Source organism: Dasypus novemcinctus, chromosome 18, assembly GCF_030445035.2.
Source record: "Dasypus novemcinctus isolate mDasNov1 chromosome 18, mDasNov1.1.hap2, whole genome shotgun sequence".
In the NCBI taxonomy this organism is placed as follows: Eukaryota; Metazoa; Chordata; class Mammalia; order Cingulata; family Dasypodidae; genus Dasypus; species Dasypus novemcinctus.
The window spans coordinates 65,003,635-65,026,124 of NC_080690.1; the positions used below are offsets into that span (position 1 = coordinate 65,003,635).

A 22,490-nucleotide genomic window follows, 5' to 3' on the forward strand; every position below is an offset into this window, starting at 1 on the left:
ATTAATTTCTGACCTAAATCATACCACTTCATCCTAATGGTTCCTGGGAGGTAGATTGCCTTACCAAGTTGGCGGGCTTCATTTTTCTTCTGGTGACTTAATAGCACTAGGCCCTGTGTTATATTTGAGACATTTGTCTTCAGACTGAGGACTGTCCTGAGGAAGAGCTGCAACCCATCTGGACCCACAAAAACTCCTCAGATGTAGGTATCCTGTATTAAGTCTCTCACTCCATTTTATAAAATGGCCATGTCATCAACCTGTTGGCAGGATATAACCTTACTATCATGATGAACTTTATATTCTCTACCAAACCCATCCTCCCTACCAACCCACATCAGTTAGAGCCAACTTGTTCAACATCATCTTTGTGTATTACCAATTATTTGGTTTCGAACTATGCCACCAGATGATGTTTTTACAACTCTCCAAATCTCCTTAAACTTGTATTAACCTTTCTACACAAACTCCAAGAATGACAACAAAGAGGTCAACAACTCATCTGTTATTAATGCTGGATTTGCATAAATGTGCTGCACTCCTACACCCACAACCCATTCTGTAGCAGCTGAAGCTCTCTGAACTTTCTTATATCCTTTGCTGCCACTGAAATCCTAAAGGCTGATCAGTCCTGGATAAATTTCAAGCAATCCAATGGGATTTTGAGGACTGCCTCTAGCAGATCCCAAGTTGGCAAAGGAGAATGATTTGCACACATCTACAAAGAAGTTGGACTGTTGGCTCCATCACTGTTACTCTTCCATGTGTGGAGGTTCTTTGATACCTCTTCCTTTAAGATGTAGAGACTAATTCCTCACCCCATAAATATGGACTAGATTTAGTGACTTCCTAATAAACGGAATAAAGCAGAAGTGGTGATGACTTAGGAGACTGGGCCATAAAAAGCACTTTGGCCTCTTGCTTGCTCTCTCCTCTCTGATCACTCACCCTGGGGAAAGTCAGTTGCCATGAAGCCTTGTGAAGAGGCCTCCTGCCCAAAGTTATGTTAATAGCCACCTTGGAAGCTTCAAGACTCAAATACTCAGATGCCTTCAGCCCTGCTAACATCAGACTGCTATCTCCAAACAATGGAAGAGATAAACAATTGCCTGGATAAACAATTTTAAGAATCTTGTCCATTTTGGGATAACTGAATGAATTAAACTTTCCAACCACACATTTTGAAGGCCTGAGGGACAAGGATGATGTCTACATTTGGTCTGTTGGATATAAACTCTTGCCCATCACCTGAACGACCTTTCTGTCATTCTATAAACTCCTTCAGTTTTCAAGCCTCTTCTCTGAAACCTAACCATTCCCCAACATCAACACTTTGCTTCTGTTCCCTAGATGTGTCCTTTAATTATTTACTTAGGTTTAAAGACCTCCCACCTGACCCCAATGTTTACAATTTACATTTCTTTGCCTGGGTAGCCCCAGGCAGCAACAAGGGGATCAACCAAGGGGAGCCCCCAGGTCTCCTGAGTCACCTGAAGTTAGACAGGAGGGAGCACATCATAGGGCCTATGCTCTTTGAAGAAGGCAGGCTCATGGGCTTATTACTGATCTGAGACCAGAATGCAGAATGAAAACGCCAAAGCTACTCACAATTATCCAGACCAACTCATCTACCACTAACTAGCAAAAATGATGCAGCCTGTGAAAAGTATCTACATTACCAATTTCAGTTTATTTTTATGCCTTAAATCTGGAGTTGGTGCTAATTAAACATAAGAAAATAGCAAAAATTAGGGAAGTGGACTTGGCCCAGTGGTTAGGGCATCCATCTACCACATGGGAGGTCCGCGGTTCAAACCCCGGGCCTCCTTGACCCATGTGGAGCTAGCCCATGTGCAGTGCTGATGCGCACAAGGAGTGCTGTGCCACGCAGGGTGTCCCTGCATAGGGGAGCCCCATGAGCAAGGAGTGCACCCCATAAGGAGAGCTGCCCAGAGTTAAAGAAAGTGCAGCCTGCCTAAGAATGGCGCCGCCCACACGGAGAGTTGACACAAGATGACACAACAAAATGAATCACAGATTCCCATGCCACTGACAACAGAAGCAGACAAAGAAGACTCAGCAAATAGACACAGAGAACAGACAACCAGGGTGGGGGTGGGGGAGTGGGCAAGAGAAGGGGGGAGAAATAAATAAATCTTAAAAAAAAAAAAGAAAATAGCAAAAATTATAGAGGTTATAATGTGGAACTTTGACTACAAGGAACTGCTCCACCAAACTAATGGGGGGGAAAGCAGCTTAACTGTTATTTTTTAAATTGATATATACATAAAAGTACAATGAATGTATGACATCCCAAATCCCACCTGCCAGAGACAAGTATTGGTTGGTGCAAAAGCAATTGTGGTTTTGCATTGTTGAAATTTGCCATCTGATATTGGCAAATATTCTTATATAAATGTAGTTATAGAAGAAATGTGCATTTCTTGCTTTATGTTTTTTTGCTAATGATTTATTACTTTCTGTTTATTTTATATTCATTTTAGACTATGGAAATGATGTTAGACAAAAAGCAAATTCGAGCGATTTTCTTATTTGAGTTCAAAATGGGTTGTAAAGCAGTGGAGACAACTCGCAACATCAACAACGCATTTGGCCCAGGAACTGCTAATGAATGCAAAATGCTGTGGTGGTTTGAGAAGTTTTGCAAAGGAGACAAGAGTCTTGAAGATGAGTAGCGTAGTGGCCGGCCATTGGAAGTTGACAATGACCAATTGAGAGCAATCATCAAAGCTGATCCTCTTAAACTACACGAGAAGTTGCTGTAGAACTTAACGTTCTTCAGCACTCTACAGTCGTTCGGCATTTGAAACAAATTGGAAAGGCAAAAAAGCTCAGTAAGTGGGTGCCTCATGAGCTGACTGGAAATTTTTTAAAAAATTGTTGAAGTGCCATCTTCTATTATTTTATGCAACAACAATGAACTATTTCTTGATCAGACATGTGATGAAAAGTGGATTTTATATGACAACTGGCAATGACCACCTCAGTGGCTGGACAGAAAAGAAGCTCCAAAGCATTCCCCAAAGCCAAACTTGTACCCAAAAAAGGTCATGGTCACTGTTTGGTGGTCTGCTTCTGGTCTGATCCACTACAGCTTTCTGAACTGTGTTGAAAGCACTGTATCTGAGAAGTTTGCTCAGCAAATCAATGCGCTGAACCAAAAACTGCCAATGCCTACAGCCAGCACTGGTCAACAGAAAGGGTCCAATTCTCTACGACAATGCCTGACTGCATACTGCACAACCAATGCTTCAAAAGTTGAGCGAATTGCACTACAAAGTTTTGCCTCATCCACCATATTCATCAGACCTCTCATCAACTGACTACCACTTCTTCAAGCATCTTGACAACTTTTTGCAGGGAAAATGCTCCCACAACCAGCAGGATGCAGAAAATGCTTTCCAAGAGTTTGAGTTCCAAAGCACAGACTTTTACACTACAGGAATAAACTTATTTTTCATCAGCAAAAACGTGTTGATTGTAATGGTTCCTATTTTGGTTAATAGAGATGTGTTTGAGCCTAGTTATAATGAGTTAAAAATCACAGTCCAAAACCACAATTCCTTTTGCACCAACCTAGTTATGATCCTGACCTCTTTCACACTTTCCCTTCCCTCCCTCCCTTTTAATATTTCCTTCTGTCTTTCTCTATATGCACACCCACAAACATATGTAATAACCAAATAGGGTCATACTATAAATGTCATTCTAAAACTTTATTACTAAATAGTTTGTGGGAAAACTTCAATGTCATTAGAGATGTACATGAACATTTTTAGTGGTTTTCCCTTGTATACAAATGCCTTAACTTAAACAATTGCCTATCAATGGACACTTGATATACTTTTTTAAGCTTTCATATTTTAAAAAAGCAACAAAAACCAGACAGATGTACACATCTTTTCCCACAAGTGTATTTACCTCCCAAGAATAAATTAATTACACATTGCCACAAGTTTATGCAAAGTGAATTTGATGCTGACAAGTTCTTTCCAAAAAGACTGTACCTATTTTCACTTTCACTGATAGTGCATAAGTGTGCATGTTTCCATTAAAAATGGCATTTCTGGTTTTTAAAACATATTCTAACATTTCTCTTATATGTAAAAAAAATGAGGTGAAATGGGATTGGCTAAAATATTATATTCATGACAGCAATAAAGCAAATTCCTAGAAATATACTTAACAGGTACTCAAAACCTATTTTACAAATCTCTAAAAATAAAGTCATAAAAAATAGTGGAGTTTAAATGGAAACAGTGTTTTCAAAATGGAAAAAAAAAAGCATTTTGAAGATGAAAGTTCTTTCCAAATTAACCTATACGTTCAATGCAATCCCAATAGAATTTTAAAAACTTGATTATATAAAATATTCCTGAGGTTTACTTTTGAGGTAATATGCAATCAGAAAAAGCATGATAAAAATGCAATGGAGACACATCATTCAGGCTTGTCAAGGGAAGGGCTTTTGCTATAGCTTCAATAAATGTTAATATCATCTTTTAATTTTTTATAAAAACTATCTCTAAAAAGGTATATATGATCCTGGTTTCAGAAAGGTGACAAAGTTTTCCTTCACTAGTCATAATTATAGGTATTTTCCCCAAGGAATGCAGAATGTCCATAATTTGTACCTTTGACACATTCTCACTACTACTCTCATTTGTAAAAGCTTGCTCCTAGGCCAAGTCTGATGAATGTGGTTGAATTTTACTGAAGCTATCAACACATTTCATGAAGGACAACTCTCCTGTGTAACAGACACTTATTGAAGATTGAAGTGCTTACTCCACTTATGAGAATTCAGATCTTTGTTTCCTTGCAGACTAGCTGATGGCTATAAAAAAAATTCAGCCACTACTGCAGCCCTTCACACATATTATTTTCACAGTTTTTCTCCTCTGTTGACTCTCAGGATATAAAGTTTTGAGTTCTAGCTAGAGGTCCTCAATTCACATCTACTTCTAAAGTTTCTCACTTAAATGCACTCTTTGATGATTTCGCAGACCTGAGCTATAACTGAAGCCTTTCCCACACTCCTCACATTTATAAGGTTTCTCTCCAGTGTGGACTCTCTGATGAACATGAAGACAGGAGCTTCTACCAAAGCCCTTCCCACACTCCTCACATTTATAGGGTTTCTCTCCAGTGTGGACCCTCTGATGACCTTGAAGATGTGAGCTCTGACTGTAGCCCTTTCCACACACCTCACATCTATATGGTTTCTCTCCAGTGTGGACTCTCTTATGACTAAGGAGACCTGAGCCATATCTGAAGCCCTTTCCACATTCATAACATATGTAGGGTTTCTCTCCTGTGTGCAATCTCCGATGCGTGCGAAGATTTGAGGCATAACTGAAACTCTTGCCACACTGATCACATGTGTAGGGTTTCTTTCCAGTGTGGACTCGATGATGCTTATGAAGACTTGAGGTACACCTAAAGCCCTTCCCACACTCCTCACATTTATATGGTTTCTCACCTGTGTGAACTCTCTGGTGAATGAGAAGCCCTGAGCTATAACTGAAGCCTTTGTCACACTGAGAACATTTATAGGGTTTCTCTCCTGTGTGGACTCTCTGATGGATGAGGAGGTCGGAGCTGTAAATAAAGCCTTTCCCACACACATCACAGATGTAGGGCCTTTCTCCTGTGTGGACTCTCTGGTGACTATGAAGGTCTGAATTCCGCCGGAAGCCTTTCCCACACTCAGTACACTTATAGGGTTTCTCTCCTGTGTGGACTCTCTGATGGACATGGAGATCCGAGCTTCGGCCAAAGCCCTTTCCACACTCACATTTGTAGGGTTTCTCTCCTGTGTGCAGTCTCTGATGCATGAGAAGCCCTGAGCTGTAACTGAAACTCTTACTACACATATCACATTCATAGAGGCGCTGCCCTGTGTGAACTCTCTGATGAGTGTGAAGGTATGAGTTATGACTGAAACATTTACCACACTTGTCACATTGGTAGGGTTTCTCTCCTGTGTGTGATTTCTGATGACTGCTAAGGTTTGAGCTACAACTGAATCCTTTCCCACACTCACCACAGTTATAGGGCTTTTCTCCTGGGTGGACATGCTGATGCTTATGCAGTGCCGACTTAGCACAGAATCCTTTGCCACATTCACTGCATATGTAGGGCTTCTCTCCTGTGTGCAACCTCTGGTGAACTTGAAGCACAGAGCTATAACTGAAGCCCTTCCCACACTCACCACATTTATATGGTTTCTCACCAGTGTGGACTCTCTGATGGACAAGTAGGTTTGAGCTTCGACCAAAGGCCTTCCCACACTCCTCACATTTATAGGGTTTCTTTCCTGTGTGTACTCCCTGATGAATAAGAAGAACTGATTTATACCTGAATCTCTTCCCACACACATCGCATTTGTATGGCATCTCTTCCATGTAGACTTTTAGATGGCTGTGAATGTGTGCACTCTGCCTGAAGCCCTGATTATACTCAATGCTTTTAAAGGCTTTTTCTCCCGTAGTGACCCTTTGATGTCTTTCAAGATGGATACTCTTCCTTAAACCCTTACCAAACTCATGATATTTATAGGGTTTCTCTTTCAGGTACACTCTTGGATGAGTGCGAAAGCTTGAATCATCTCTGAAGTCATTTCCACATTCATTACTTTTAAAGTCATTCTCACCAGGGCCAGGGTGATAAAGTATTGACTTTGTAATGCAGCCTATTCCACACTCATCATTACAATGCTTCTCTCTTGCAGGTAGTCTGTGATCATCATGGCAAAGTGATATCCAGCTGAAGCCATAATCATTCCGATCACATTTATATTGTGCATCTTCCATGTTGAGTTTTTTATATCTTCTTTGGATACTCCATAGCTCATTCACAAAGGCTTTCAATAAAGATTCTTGAACGGAGACTGGTCTTACAGACTTCCAGGCTGGAAACGCTTGAGTTTCTAAATTGATGAGGCCATCCCTTTGAAGACTGTTCACCAAATTCTCAATTTGAGAATCCTGAGTAAAGGCTCCATCCCACCCCTGATAGGGAGAAGCATCCTCTGAGAAATGGAAATCTTTCCTTGGAAGATTTACTCTATGATCCAGACTCTCAGTTAATTCATAAGCCACCTGTTCCCAGATTTTCTGGGAGGAGCGCTCTTTGTGTGAAAGGAATCTTAATTCTTTTTCTTGAGTAGATTCCATATCTTTTTCATTCTTGTCACCTATGGAGTTAAAGACAATTCAAAGATGAGAATAAGTTAATGATTGGCTCAGGGATTTTACGTTTTCAGACTTGGACCAAGTTTTGCTCAAGACCATTATGACACAGGGAAAAACTCAGCTTTGTCTTAACCACCAAATCATTTATTTTTTCCTTCTGAGAAAATAAAGAGGTTCCTATAAACAAGCATTGATACTAAAGGCCAATATGATCTGAACAATGACAAACTATGTCTCATCATAGAGTTTCCCAGGAAAAAAAGAAATTCTGGACAGGTTTTTACAGAGAAAATTCACTTCTCTACTTAACAATGCTGTTGTTAACAATAATATCTAATATTATTGCAATACTTCTTATGTGCCAACAATGTACATATATTAACTTATTTAATCCTCAGAATAACACTGATAAAGGAACATTATTATCTTCACTTTACAGATGAGGAAACAAAGGCATAGTGAAGGTAAGTACTTAAACTAAGTTACTCCACCACACCTTTAGGAAGTGGTGGAGCTGAAAATTAGAACACTGGAAGTCAGGTTTTAGAGTCCACAGTTAGCATTCTAAGACACAGCCTGTAGGAATAACTCCCAGTTTTGAACTTGCAGGAAGCAACAAAGCATCAAATCCTCCAAAGAGCATCAGCCATGTCTGTGTCTTCTGTGAAGAGCTTAAATAAGAATCCAGATGATAATTTTATGGCATGCAGAAGTAAAAATATCAACTTATACACATTACTGGTTGTGAGTTATCAAACTGTCATATTTACCATATAATCCAACAATTCAAATAATATTTTCATGTTTTCAGACTTTTGGGGGGCTATTTTTATCTTTTAGGGCAGAGGTAACCAGAACCCATTTGTAACTAGGAACTTCTAGGATACAGGAGTTAAATGAGAAATTCATCACAGGACTCTCAACATTTTGGAATGGTCTCTCTGCCATTGGTTTGCCATCCACTATCTGGCCTGTCTCTATTAGAGGAAGGAAAGACCAGAGATGCCCTGACTGCTCTGGATAAGTCATTCTCTGCAAAGCATGGAGGAGCCATGAGAAGGCAGGGAACTGATTTCTATAATGGCACCACCAGCAGTCACAGGCAAAACCTAGGACAGGGAATGGGGTACCTGTGTGGCAAGTCCACCCTCTCACTGCCTAGCCAGGCTCTTATCGCAAGGACTCTTGGCTCCATCATTCTCACCTGGACATGCATCCCTTGGAGTTTCTCTCTCCATCACCCAAGTCTCTTTGGCTTGTCCTGAAGGGGCTATCTTATTAGGTTTGAAAGGTTGTTGCCCTGAAAATGCAAGAAAATGCCAGGTTTAGGCTCAATTTCTCAAGGACAGATAGATGAAGCAACTTTATAACAATCCTACCAATAAAGGCTTTAACCCGGGTACCAAGACCAAAAAGCCCCCACTTCTCCAAGGAACAAGAACATTCCAGTAAGTTAAGTTTTAATTACCCAGAGAGGTTCTCTTACCCACAGATACCAGGTTCCTGAAGTTCTCCAGCATCACATCTCTGTAGAGGATCCTCTGGGCAGAGTCCAGCAGCCCCAGCTCCTCCTCGGTGAAGACCACAGCCACGTCCTTGAAGGTCAATGGTTCCTAAAATGTGAGGCACCATTACCACAGACATTCACTAGACAAAAGGTAAATTTGGTATCATTATGAAAAGTAGTCAATAAAGAGGGAAGTTGTTCAGTTTGGAGAATCAACTCGAGTTTTATTCAAGGCTTGGTGCCAATAATTTCTATTCTAACTAATTGATCTTCCATGGTTTTCCAAAGAGGAAAACAAGGAACATCCTTTGTCAGTGTGAGCACTTAAGAAGGTAATTTCCTAGAACTGGAATGGTTGAGTCACAGATTCTGCACATTTTACAATTTGATTCTAATGGATAGATTACCAGCTTTTCTTTCAATAAGATTGTGACTAAGAATGGCCATGTTTACACATACCCAAAGTGAGTGTTATCATTTTTTTTCTGCTCCAATAATAGTTCTTCACCAATCATTTCCTTACCTCACCAGCAGCAGTTGGGTGAATCCTGCTCTTTGCTGTTACTCCTACTTTTTTATTTATTTATTTATTAAAAAGATTTATTTTTAATCCCCTCCCCCCCCCCGCCCCGTTGTCTGTTCTCTGTGTCTATTTGCTGCGTCTTGTTTCTTTGTCCACTTCTGTTGGCTTCTTTTGTCGTCAGCCGGTCAGCCGCACGGGAAGTGTGGGCGGCGCCATTCCTGGGCAGGCTGCACTTTCTTTCCCGCTGGGCGGCTCTCTTTACGCGCCCGGGGCTCCCCTACGCGGGGGACACCCCTGCGTGGCAGGGCACTCCTTGTGCGCATCAGCACTGCGCATGGGCCAGCTCCACACGGATCAAGGAGGCCCGGGGTTTGAACCGCGGGCCTCCCATGTGGTAGACGGACGCCCTAAGCACTGGGCCAAGTCCGTTTCCCACTCCTACGTTTTTATTGGCTTCCATGTTATCACTTGGCAGAAAGAAACTACTGTATGTTTGCAACCATCTCCCCAGCCAGATGAGAACTTTAAAGCAGCAGTTCAAATCGTGGCATTTTAAATCATGCTGTATTGTCCTTGGTTATGAAGCATGGCACAAGTTTTTTTAAGCTAATGGCTCCAGTGAGAAAATAATGGAATGGCAGTTTTGTATGTTGAAATATAGCAATCAACTGTATTCCTATAATATCAGTTTCATTCACTTGAACTGTAATATGGCTCCTGGAGAGGGAGACAGTTGTAGATGTAAGCTTTCAGAATTGCCCTTTACCTTCAGCTTGTCCCTGAAATATGTATGGCAAGGCATTATAAGGTAAAAGTAAGTTGTGATTCCACAAGGACTTCAATTTTTGTTTAACCCATGGATATATTTTTAATAAGAAGGAAAGCAAGGTTGCCATTGAAAGGTTTAATGCATGCATGTGAACATATTACCCATTTGAGAAATAGTACCTACAAAACAGTGTTAGGCACGGGGGATTAGAGAGAAGCAAGAAGTACACAGCCCTGTCTTCATGGAGCTGGTGTCACCAAGCTCCAAACCAACCCCTAGGTTTGACAATTTGCTAGGAGGACTCATAGGACTCAGCATATAGTTATTCTTATGGCTATGATTTATTATAGCAAAAGTACACAAAGCAAATCAGAAAAAGGAAAAGGTGCATGAAGCGAAGTCCAGAGGAATGCAGATGCAGGCTTCCAAGAGTCCTCTTCCTGTAGAGTCTCAGTGGATGCACTTAATTCCTCCAGCAATGAGTTGTGACAACATGTGTGAAACGTTATCTACCAGGAAGTTCATTAGAGACTATATGTCCAGGGTTTTAATTGGGGGCTGGTCACATAGGGACCCTCAGCCTAGGATGTATCTGTGGTCCAGACTCCCAGAATGAAGGCAGACGTTCAGCATAAACCATATTGTTTGCACAAACAGGGTAGGCACAATGAGCTATTCTTATCAGAATGGAAACCCTCCCAAAATTTTAATTTCCCAGATGTCAGCCAAGGGTCAACCTTGCAAGCAGGTCTTTCAAAGCAGAGGAGTATCAGGCCTGCTATATTAATGCTGTCCTAGACAGGGCTTAAATTACTGAAGGTAAGAAAAAATATTAAACATTTATAGAATTGTTAGTCATACTTATGGCCGAAGTATGATGGAGATATTCAGGGTGTTAAAAACATTATATAATGAATGTCTGTAGATTCAAATGACATTACCTTGAGACAACAAAATTGGACCCACATTCTTAAGTACAAGTAGTAAGTAACTGAAGAAGGGTGGATATTTCCCAGCAGAATCCTAGATTAATTCCTAGACTAGAGGCAGAAAAAGAGCCTCTAGGAAAAGCTAGAGAGAAAGCTTTGGACAGAAGTGGTCAGCTGGTATCTCCGAACCTTTATATCCAGCCTTGCCTTCTACATCGAGTTGTAGAAGTTCTTGCATATCCAACTATCACTTGGACGTCTAAAAGGTATCTCAAACCTGTAACAATCCAGCTAGAATTCTCTCCCCCAAAATTGTTCTCTCCTAGTCTCCCCAATCTGGGTAAACAGAAACCCCATCTACCCAGTTATTCACGTTAAAAACCTTGGGCTCATCCTTGATTCTTCCCCTCTCATTTCCCACACCTAATTACAAAAAAAAAAAAAAAAATCTGTCAATTATATTTCCAAAACACAGTTAGACTGTGAAAACGTTCTCCTGTTCACCCTATGTTCCTTAAAATATTTGAGTTAAAATTTTCTCCCTCCACCCCTGAGATGGCTCCCTTGTATTTGCTCATTGTTTTTGCTCATTGTTTGCACTTGTTGTCTGCTCATTGTCTGTTTATTTTTTTCTTTAGGAGGCACTGGAAACCAAACCCAGGACCTCCCATGTGGGGGGCCAGTGCTCAACTGCTTGAGCCATATCTGCTCCCTGCTCGTTTTGTTTTTGCTTGTTGCTGCTCATTGTCTGCTCTTTGTTTTTGCTTGTTATCTAGTTGTTTTGTCTGTCTTCTTTAGGAAGCATGAGGAAGTGAACCTGAGACCTCCCATGCGGAATATGCATGCTCAACTGACTGAGGCACATCCGCTCCTCAAAAATCTTATTTTTAACTTACTACTGTCTCCACCTTCTAGAATGTCAGTCCCAAAAAGGATTTTGTTTGTCTTATCTCTGCTATATTACTATTACCTAAAATAATGTTTGGCCTGAAACAGGTATTTAACAAATATTTGCTGAATAAAAGAACACTTGAATAAACCAAAGGCCGCAAAAATAACTGGAAAAAAAAGGTGTTCAAGATCTATCATGACAAAGGGCACCTGGTTTGGAAAACATTCAGCTAAGTTTCAGCCAGATGTGAATTCCAACATTATTTTTTCTCTTCATAATTTCAAGTTTCAAAAGTATGTGTCCACTATAAATAGTAAAACAATGCAGAGCTGTGTACATAATTCAGGGAACCAGATAACAGAATCCAGGAATAGGCAGGTACATGTGAAATATGAATCAATTCTCTCTCTCTCTACACACACACAGAGTTTATGTATATAACACATAAGCACATAAGTAAATATACAAATGATAAGGGTGGTATTTTGGTTGGCTGGAAAAGAATATTTAATTTAATTGGCTATCCATCTTGAAGAAACTGAAGTTGAATATCAATCTCATACTATTTACAAAAATAAATTAGTTATATTAGAGATTCAAAATGAAAAAATGTAAAATATTTTTAAAACTTTAGGTGCCTTTTTTATTACATGTAGGACAGGTAAGGCCTTACAAAACTATATATGAACCCAGCTTTTCAGAAGAGAACTAACAGATTAAACTATGGGAAAATGATAAAATCTGTGATCAAGTCACCATTAAAAAAGACTGAGGGAAAAGAAGTCTGATACTTTTGATAGGCAGGTTAACATCCCTCCTACTGAAAGAGCCTCTAAAAATGTGATAAAACTGAATCAATGAAAAAAATGGCCAAGAGCATTTCACAAGCATTTCAAAGATGAGAAAATACATATACAGCCAATAAATGTATGAAAAATGCTTATCAGGCCTAGTATCTTGGGCGTTGCAAAATAAAATGGGAGAACTTTGCCATATCAGAAGTAGTCCTCCTCTACAAGATCAACAAAAGTTTCCTACTGATATATCTTTGAAGCTGAAGATGTGGGCAAACAGGATGAATTGCTAGTATTTTCTGTCAAATACTCTGACAACAGTCTATTAAAGTTTTTATAAAGAGGTGGATTACTTTTGTGCCAGCAATATTTAGGAATTTATCCTATAAACTTTAAAGATTAGTATTATTAGATTGGTATTATACATGTTTGTTTTTTTTTAGAGGACTAAACACAGGACTTTGTATATGGGAAGCCAGCACTCAACCACTGAGCCACACTGGCTCCCTGAGTTGGTTTTTTCATTTGTTTGCTTATTGTTTGTTTTTGTTTTCTCAGGAGGCACCAGAAAACGAACCCAGGACCTCCTGTTTGGGAGGCGGGTGCTCAACTGCTTGAGCCATATCCACTCCCTATGTTTTTTTATCCTCCCCCCACCCTGTGGCTTGCTTGCTGTCTGCTCCCTGTGTCCATTCGCTGTGCAGTCTTCTGTGTGTCTGTATTTTTTATTTATACCCCCCCTTGCGGATTGCTTGTTGTTTTTTGCTCTTTGTGTCCATTTGCTGCATGCTCTTCAGTGTTTTTACTTGTTTCCCTTTTTGTTGCGCTATCTTGCTGAGTCGGCTCTCTGTGGCACTTGCGGGCCGACGGCATTTCATGGCACTTTTGGGCCAGGCGGCACTCCGGGCGCATGCGGATGAGCCTGCCTTCACAAGGAGGCCCCGGGACACAAACCCAGGGCTTCCCATATGGTAGATGGGAGCCCAACTGATTGAGTCACCGCTGCTTCCCCCTATATAGGTTTCTAAAGCTGCAAGTTCATAAAGTGGACAGTCATGATCTCACAGAAAAGATGGGTCAGGCAGGAGAAAAGTCCCATTGTTGTGAACCACACAGCTTTTGAAGAAGCTAAAAAAACAGCCTTAACACACAGGACTGAAAAGCTACAGTTACGATATTTCTTGGGAAAAGAATAGGGAAGAGAAAAGGCTTTGTATCAAAAAGAATTCATCAGATGAGAGAGGCTGGGCTATGATGTGGACCACTGACTATGGGGTGCAGTGATGCTCAGAGATGAACTTTACCAGGTGCAATGGATGTGTCATGATGATGGGAGAGAGTGTTGCTGTGGGGGGAGTGGGGGGGGGCGGTGGGGTTGAATGGGACCTCATATTTTTTTTAATGTAAATTAAAAAATAAATAAATAAATAATTTAAATAAATAAATAAATAAAAAATAAAAAATAATAATAATAGGAAATAGTTCACAGGGCTTTGTATTGGTTGCTTTAAATAAGGCACTTCATATAAATTGCTTTATATACTGCTGGAAAAAGACTCAATAAATACTGGTTACTACTCTAAAAAATAGGAAAATTATAAAAAGATGCTATCATCAATGGTAACAAATGTTTCCCACCAGTGTGAGAGGTTGATGGTGGGGGTTCGTGGGAAATCTTGTATTTTATGCCTTGTTGTTCTGTAAACCCACAAGTTTTCTAATAAAATATTTAACTGATCTAAAAAAAAAAAAAAGAATTCATCAGAATGCTTAGAAATGTAAAACGGTAGTGCTACCATTGAAAAAAACCAGCTTCAATGGATGAGGTAAATAGCAGAATAAAACATATCAATGAAGAACAAGCTAGTGAACTGGAAACCAGAACAGATTCCTGGAATACAATGTAAAAGTTCAAAGAATAGAATAAAAGAGAAGTTAAAGAATGGGGAAAACAGATCCAGAAGTTATACTGCTTATCTAACAGGAGTTCCAGTAGGACCAAATGGATAAAATAATCATAATAGTAACTTAGACATCCAGGCAGAAGAACTGACTAATGCCAGAAGATAATGGAGCAAGGGAAATGAAGTATGACCATAAAAATGACACCTGGCCAAGCTGTTGTCAAATATAAACACAACTGGCCTTTCTGGAGTTATACTGACCTGGGCGCCAATCCAGGACTCGCCACTTATTTCTTCATTTCTAAAACAGGATTATTCACACAGCTTTTTGCAGAAAAATGCAATGAGCGATGTAATGTACTCACCCGATGATTAAAATGAACTTGGTGCACTAAAAGATGGAGAAACCACAGTAAAAAGGAAGACTGAATGACAGGAGCAAATGAAGCAATGTTCAAAGAGTCCTGAGTGCAAGTGTGACTGAATAATTTTAAGTTCAGACAATTAGCCATCTGGGCATAAAGGCAACAGGCATTCTGAAACATAAAAAACTCAGAAGATACCTCAACCATAAGACTTCTCTGGAAAAACTAATTGTGAATAAAATTAAGCCAAGTAACAGATATGTGAAAATTAAAAAGTCAGTAATGGACAAATCGGCAAAAGAATAGAGTGGTGAGTAATGATTTACAAACTTAGATCAATACTACACAACAGTGGGGACTGATGGTTACAAATCAGAAGATGATGATAATAATATAATATCAGGAGATGGTGTGAAGGGTAATAGTGTTAATTTTCTCAGTTCTTATAGCAGAAAGTCAGTCAATAATATCTAAAATTGAAAGCATATGGTTTAAAAAGCAATTGAAACCTTTGAAACTTTTTATAATCTCATTAGCTTGAAGTTTAGAAAATAATTTCATGCAGTTAAAAAATATACTTAAAGTTCTGCCATTACTCTGATTTATTTTTATTTTGTCAATTTAAGGGAAAACTCAACTAATATATCTGCAAAAGATATGGAGAGAGAACAAGTGAGCAAATTTTCACGTCCTAATAGTTTCATCCACTTCATTGCACCTGATTAACAGCAGAAGATCTATATGATAGGATGAATGAATGAATGAAGGTATTTCACCAGTCCGGTGGATGTTCATAGAGTCCCCTCCATTTGTTTTTTTTTTTTTTTTCTGTTACGAACAATACTGTAATGGTCAGTCTTTAAATAAATACTTGCTCTGATTTAGAATAAAATTTCAGAATGGAAAATACCAGATCAGAAGTACACAGAACTTCCAGAAGCTGAACTGATTTTACTCTCCCTCCTCCTACAACTATATGTAGGCACTCATTTCTCTATACTCTGGCTAACAGTGGACAGTGATCTGTCTAACTTTTGGCCATCTACTAGAAAAACAATCATACCTTCTTTCAATCTCTATTGTGCTCAATTATTGTAAGGTTGATCATCTTCTCGTATGATTACTGGTCACTTGTTTTTCTTTCTTTCTTTCTTCCTGAGCACAAAAGCTTGGGTCTTTATTTGTACCTCTCTTTTTACAGTAAGGATGTTAAAAATTTTGTCATAGATGAAATTTTTTGCCCCCGCTATGCTGTCTTTTAATTTTGTTCCTGCTGTACTTTTTGGTAAGGATGTATTACATGGAGAATATTATGTCTATAAATATTATATATAAAAAGATAAATATTACATCTACAAAAATTGCAGCTAAACTTTCCATAAATATTACATCTATAAATTTATCTCAAAATAAGAGAAAAGACCCACAGAGGAGAAAAATCTTGTCCGAGAAGGACTCATTATTTACAGAGTCGCCTCTTTGCATAATTTGGTCTCAGGCCCCTAGATGAAATTATTACGAATAAGCAGCATGGAGAGTAGAAAGGCAAATTCTGGAATCTTACTGATAGAGGTTCAAATCCAGGGTCACCACTTGTTTCTTCATTTCCAAAATAGGATCACACTACCTACCTCATACAGTTATTTTGCAGGGAAGTGCAATGAGTAATGTAATGTACTTACTGGACATATTTTTCTTTCTTTTTGCTTTTATCCAGGAAGGGAGGTATGGTTACTGTCTGACACCTGAGGTGGTATTTCTGGAGGGAGAAGAAAACTCAACCCACCTGAAACTTGGTCTTGTCCTCTTCCTCTTGGGAAAGGGCTGGGACTTGGGAATGAAGAGCTGTGGGGAGAAAGAAGCCATGAGGAAGAGGTGGTGCCAGCCGCGTGCTCTCAGATTATCGACTTGGTAGATAATCTTAGGAAGGCTTGCAGGTTAACCCACAGGTTTTCTTCCCCCCTGAGGCAATCCTCACTCACCCAATTTTTTCTCTCTCCACCATCAGCTTGGATTCTCCCTCACTCACACCCTTCATTAACTCTCACCTCTTTCCCCATGCCTTGAGGTCAAAATCTCCATGGTCTCCTCTCCGAGCTTCTCCGAAAGCAGCACTGATTTTATTTATTTGCTGATCTTTCTAAGTTGGAGAAGCAGAAGATCAATGGCTTCTTCATTCTTGAGACCTTCTAAGCTCTGGCAAGGAGTGTCAGATGGATGCCTGAAGTCACAAGTACCTGCTTCCACCTTCATTCTCCACTGCCTGATTGGTCTCCAATGCCAGGGGACCTGTGGGCTCAAGGGGGAACTTTATCTGAATACTTTCTTCTGGTCCCCAAAGCTCTGGGTCTCCAGGTGGGATCACACCTACTGGACACTATTCATTTCAAGGATATTTAACAAGTAATTGTATTTAGAAGCTCTGCACTGGAGGGACTCATAGTCCAGAGAGCTGAGAATGTTGCAAATGAGGACTGCTATAGAAGCATTTAGGTAGAGGCCCAGCAGCTGGAGTCTCGCAGTAGCATTTAGGGCCTTCAGAAAGTGGGAAAACCCTAAAACATAGGGGACCTGTGCCCTGTGAAAGAAAAGCTTTATTAATGCAATACTGTGTACGTTGCAAAAGCAGGGTATGGGTTAGAAAATGTCTTCTAAATGAGAGGTTTCTAATCTGTTTTGTGCCATGGCCCTCTTTAGCAGTCTGGCAATACTTAAGGACTCCTGCTCTTATTAATGATTTTTTTTAATTTTTTTATTTTTTTTAAAGATTTATTTATTATTTATTTATTTATTTCTCTCCCCTTCCCCCCCACCCCACCCCACCCCCACCCTAGTTGTCTCTTCTCTGTGTCTATTTTGCTGCGTCGTCTTCTTTGTCCACTTCTGTTGTTGTCAGCGGCACAGGAACCTGTGTTTCTTTTTGTTGCATCATCTTGTTGTGTCAGCTCTCTGTTTGGGCAGTGCCATTCTTAGGCAGGCTGCACTTTCTTTCATGCTGGGTGGCTCTCCTTATGGGGCGTGCTCCTTGTGCATGGGGCTCCCCTATGCGGGGACACCCCTGCATGGCACGGTACTCCTTGCGTGCATCAGCACTGCACGTGGGCCAGCTCCACACGGGTCAAGGAGGCCCGGGGTTTGAACCGCGGACCTCCCATGTGGTAGATGGATGCCCTAACCACTGGGCCAAGTCCACTTCCCTGATTTTTTTTTTTAAGGAGGTACCAGGGATTGAACCTGGGACTTCATACATGGGAAAGAGGCACTCAATCACTGAGCTACACCCACTCCCCTGATTAATGTTTTAAAGGCACAAAATAAAATACATGGGATTATTTAAAAAGTCAATTATATTGAAATCCAACCTTCGAAAATATTAAATCACCAAGTATGTGTTTACTAGCACATTAAATATTAAATGTCAAGGATGAACTGATTACTGTATTTTGAAATAGTAATTCTTGTAAACAGTATTTTGAAACATCTGTACCAACTATAATATGATATAAAAATAGCTATGATTTATACAGATAAAGTCACAGGTACAGCTAATGTTATTGTGGTTTCTTGCCTACATTCATAATTAAAGAACAAGGTCATTTTCAGTTAGACCAGATAAGTGTGAATTTTGTTCCCACTCAAGTTCATGGACACACTGAATAATGCCTGAGAACAACTTTTTTTCTCAATGAAGTCTTCTGTCACTACCAGACCGAATTGATCTGAGATTCAACTATGCCTTATTTAAACTGCTGGCTTACCACCTTTCAAATAGCATCTCCCATCAAGAGCTCTACATCACCAAGATAAGTGAGTCTTTTTTCCTTTACTTACCTTCTCCATCTTGCAAGGGTCTGGCACACTGGATGCATTTAAGCAATTCCATCAACAAGATCTGATATAAAGATAACAGAACTCTTGGAATCAGTTCTGAGCTAGTCGGCAGGTCCTGCAAAGACACCGTGCATGAGTTCCCTCCCTTCTCCTCCTTGCCTGAATTGTTTTATCTTTGGATCCAAAGCACAGGACAAGTTTAGATATACAGACATACTGACATACTGACACATACTGATACTGGGTTGTCCACCCGGAAAAATTCCCTGAATATTACTGCTTCAAGAGCTCAAGTCTCCATCTGTCCTCTAACCAACCGTATGTCCCACACTCTGACAAGCACCTTTCCATCTCACCCTGTCCAACTAAAGTTTGCTTTCAGAAGCAACTGTGGAATACTCAGGAAAACACCAACCACTACAAGGACAGACCCCTCTAGGCAAATGCTATTTAAACTAAAATTTTCAGGATCCTCTAGGACAGTGCTTCCAAATCTTTAACATGCTTAAAAATCACCATGAGATTGCTAACAGATTGCTGCACCCTACCTCCAAAGACTCTGATTCAGTAACTTGCAGTGAAACCCACGTACCTGCATTCTGAACAGGTTTCCAGGTGATGGGGGAGAAGGCTGAACCAGTGACCATACTTTAAGTAGCACTTGCTAAGATACTGTAGCTTCCTCTGACTGGCTGGTTTTCAGGGCTTCCAGAGGTTTCCAGTCTGTACAAAATTTTATTAAGGATTCTCCTCATATCCCTGACCACTAAAAGTTAGGACTGCCTTGAAACTCTTAGTCCATGGAGTTCTTCTCCATCTACATTCATTTATACCCTTGGTGATCACATCCAGTCTCATGGCTTCAAACATCATCTATATGCCGATGATTCAAATGTATGTGTCCAGTCAGAAGCTGTTTCCAGAGCTCTAGACTCATATATCCAACAGTCAACTTGACATCTCCACCTGTATGTCTAAAAGGCGTCTCAAACGTAACATGTCCAAAACCAGACTCCACATCTGCCCCAGGAGGTATCTCTCTTCTTTCTGAGCAGGCTCTTTAGAGTGATCCTTGATTTCTCCCTTTCTCATATTCCTCATCCAATTCATCAGCAGATACCTTCAAATTATAGCCAGAACCTGACCAATTCTTGTTACTGCCACCATCCATACCACCATCATCTCTTATCTGAATTACTGCCATAGCCTCCCAACTGGTCTCTGCTTCTATCTTTGTTCCTTTATAGTCTACTTCCCACTCAGCAGCCAGAAGGATCCTTCTAAAATACAGTGATGTCACTCCTCTGCCCTAAATCTTCACTTCTCTCAAAACCCTCACCAAAGTCTTCTCAATAGCCAAAAGCCCTTACACTATCTGACTCCCCAATACCTTATTTCTTATGGGAAAAATAGATAAATATATAGAGATGAAAAAGGGGAGAAATCAACTGAGTCTGGGGTTGAAGTTTGAGGAAAATGGGAAGATTATGAAGTTATTAATCAAGACAGCAAAGGAGGACCAGAGTTTTGGGAGAAGGGAGGTTAAAAAGTTCAGATCCTTCTCTTAATATTGGAGTTGCCAAAAGGCTTGGGTTAAATTCTGACTCAGCCACTTTGCATTTGTATTGACAACAGAAAAGTGACTCAAATCTCTGCAAGTCTCTTCTTTCTTCTGTTAAATGAAGATAATTCCTACTTGCAGAGTTGAAAGAATCAAGTCTTTCTCTTTTCTTCTCTCTTACACAAACACACACACACTTACTTGAATAAAGCATCTAGAGGTACCTCGATATAGGAAATCCTCAAAACTATTATCATTGCTGTTATTTATTCATTCATCTCAGCACCTAGCACAAACATTCATTCACCTAACATGTATAAATTCAGCCTAACTATATCTTGGCCCCTAAAATAAATACCAGAAACAGAATAATAAATAAGATGACCAAGGTGATTGTTCTTATTGGGCTTGGATTCTGGTGAGTAAACAAGTCTACAAATAAGGTGATCTGAGGTTGCAAAAAGATCTTAGATTGCTTTGAAGAAAATAAAATGACTGTGACAGAATTTTGCTCACCAACCAGAATATAACTTCCATCGGATTGGTGGGGTGTGGGAGGGGCAAAATTAAATCAGATTGTGGGCAACAATCTCTGAGGCCCGAATGAAAATAAATCAGATTTACAAAGAGAAGGGGAAGGAAGAGTGTAGAGGGAAGTGCAAATGCAAACGTCCTGACTTCTTTGTAACCCCTCTTGGCCTGGTGACACTTGTTAAGTTTCTTAACTTAAGCCTCAGCATTCTCATCTGTAACATGGGGACTAATCATATCTAACTTGCAAAGCTGCTGAGCAAATTAAAAAGAAATTTATTCATTCAAATCTCTGAGGGACTACTATATGCGAGGCACTCTTCTAGGTACCAGAGATAGAGCAGAGAAAGCCTGCAACCTGATACCTGGCATACAATAAGTAGTCAGTTAATAAATACCATTACAGTTACTAAAATTATTTCTTCTCCTTACCTAGCACAGCACTGGAACAGTGTAAGCTTGAGTGATTTATGGACAACATAAACAACTACTTAGGGACTACAGAGAGAATACACTAAAGAAAGACAACAGGAAAATTCTCAGCCTTAGAAGAAACCCTTTTCTGGGGGATGGCAACTGTGGCTTAGGGACCTGGCTTGGTATTTGTGAAATACACGGTCAGGAAAGCTGACCTCCCTTTGAGAAGAGAGCAAGCATTGCCATTAAAAGCAACAAAACAGAAAAAAAACAAAGCTCTACTCACCTGGAACTCTAATGGAAAGAGACCAGGGTTTATTCCTTCCTTTTGTACTAATTCTCTCTGGGAAAGGTACAGTCCCAAGAAGGTAAGGCTGTGAAAGAAAAACGAGCCATGAAATAACATTTTTTATCACAATTTCAACACATCACAGGAGGAACCAGTTGGATGTAACCCACACCTTCCTGTAAAAAGGGAATCAGTCCCTCTCCAGGAGACTCTGAGAGAAGGTCCCGCGGCATTGCTGCTTGGGGACCTGTCCACCAGACAGCACTCACTGTAGCTTCTGAAACACATTAAGAATCAGGACACATTCTCAAGATCTGAACTCAGAACTCTGATTCTCTCATTCTGTATGATACCTAGAGTGGAATTCAACCTGTGTGTGCCTCTGACGCAACACCTCCCCCACCCCCACCCCCAAATAAAGAGCTCACGAAAACATCTCTTAGAACTTGTACAATGCTTAAGAAAATACAGACCGTGAGGAGTCAACTTTTGCAGCTCTTTATAGAAATGACTTCACTAACAGGAAATGGTGGGAGGCTGCCCTGAAAGAATGTAAAATGCCATCAGTCTTCGATTGCACAGGTGTCTCCCAAACCGAAGAACGCGCGTCTCAAAGCCGGAACAGCCGCTTTCTCTCTTTCCAAGCCTGGGAGTGTCGGGTGCAGCCACCCCAGAAGCGAGGCTGCCCAGCCCCAGCCCCGCGCCCCATCCCACCCGGGATGCTCGGTAGAGCCACCTCCTTAAGTATTTCCTTCGATGGACCGAGCTCCCCGAAATCGCCTAGCTCAGGCCATCAGCCACACGCTGCCCCTTCCCCGAAATTCTATAGAGCCGGCCCCTCCTCCTGTAACCTGACCGATGACCATAAGATGCACGCCCCCTTGATTTCTCACCATCGCCAAAGAAACTGGCAGTGGTAATCTAGCCGGAAGCGGAAGTGGGCGATTCAGACGGCCAGAAC

General features: G+C 40.4%; 1 protein-coding gene across 6 annotated transcripts; it reads right to left on the bottom strand.

Moving 5' to 3' along the window:
• Positions 1 to 3,722: 3,722 nt before the first annotated feature.
• On the bottom strand, positions 3,723 to 22,490 carry ZNF229 (zinc finger protein 229). 6 transcript variants are annotated; one of them, XM_071209319.1, is made up of 9 exons: positions 22,423 to 22,490; positions 22,003 to 22,071; positions 21,527 to 21,614; positions 18,732 to 18,846; positions 16,949 to 17,189; positions 16,687 to 16,745; positions 8,704 to 8,830; positions 8,422 to 8,517; positions 3,723 to 7,219 (listed from the first exon to the last, which is right to left on the bottom strand). In XM_071209319.1, the coding sequence occupies exons 5-9, from the start codon at positions 16,980 to 16,982 to the stop codon at positions 4,986 to 4,988; spliced, it is 2,550 nt and encodes an 849-aa protein (XP_071065420.1). In that variant the 5' UTR covers positions 16,983 to 17,189; positions 18,732 to 18,846; positions 21,527 to 21,614; positions 22,003 to 22,071; positions 22,423 to 22,490; the 3' UTR covers positions 3,723 to 4,985. The 6 variants fall into 6 exon arrangements, with proteins under 6 accessions (XP_071065420.1, XP_071065421.1, XP_071065422.1 ...); XM_071209320.1 differs by having other exon boundaries at positions 22,266 to 22,431; XM_071209321.1 differs by lacking the exon at positions 18,732 to 18,846.

What these genes read in the sequence shown, in the direction of transcription:
- ZNF229 (XM_071209317.1), bottom strand. Translation starts at nt 18,783, where the DNA reads ATGGAATTGCTTAAATGCATCCAGTGTGCCAGACCCTTGCAAGATGGA. An exon ending in AGGACAAGACCAAGTTTCAG is followed by an intron (nt 8,831 to 16,686) that starts GTGGGTTGAGTT and finishes CTCACATTTTAG; the next exon opens with GAACCATTGACCTTCAAGGA. An exon ending in CAGGAACCTGGTATCTGTGG is followed by an intron (nt 8,518 to 8,703) that starts GTAAGAGAACCT and finishes TTGCATTTTCAG; the next exon opens with GGCAACAACCTTTCAAACCT.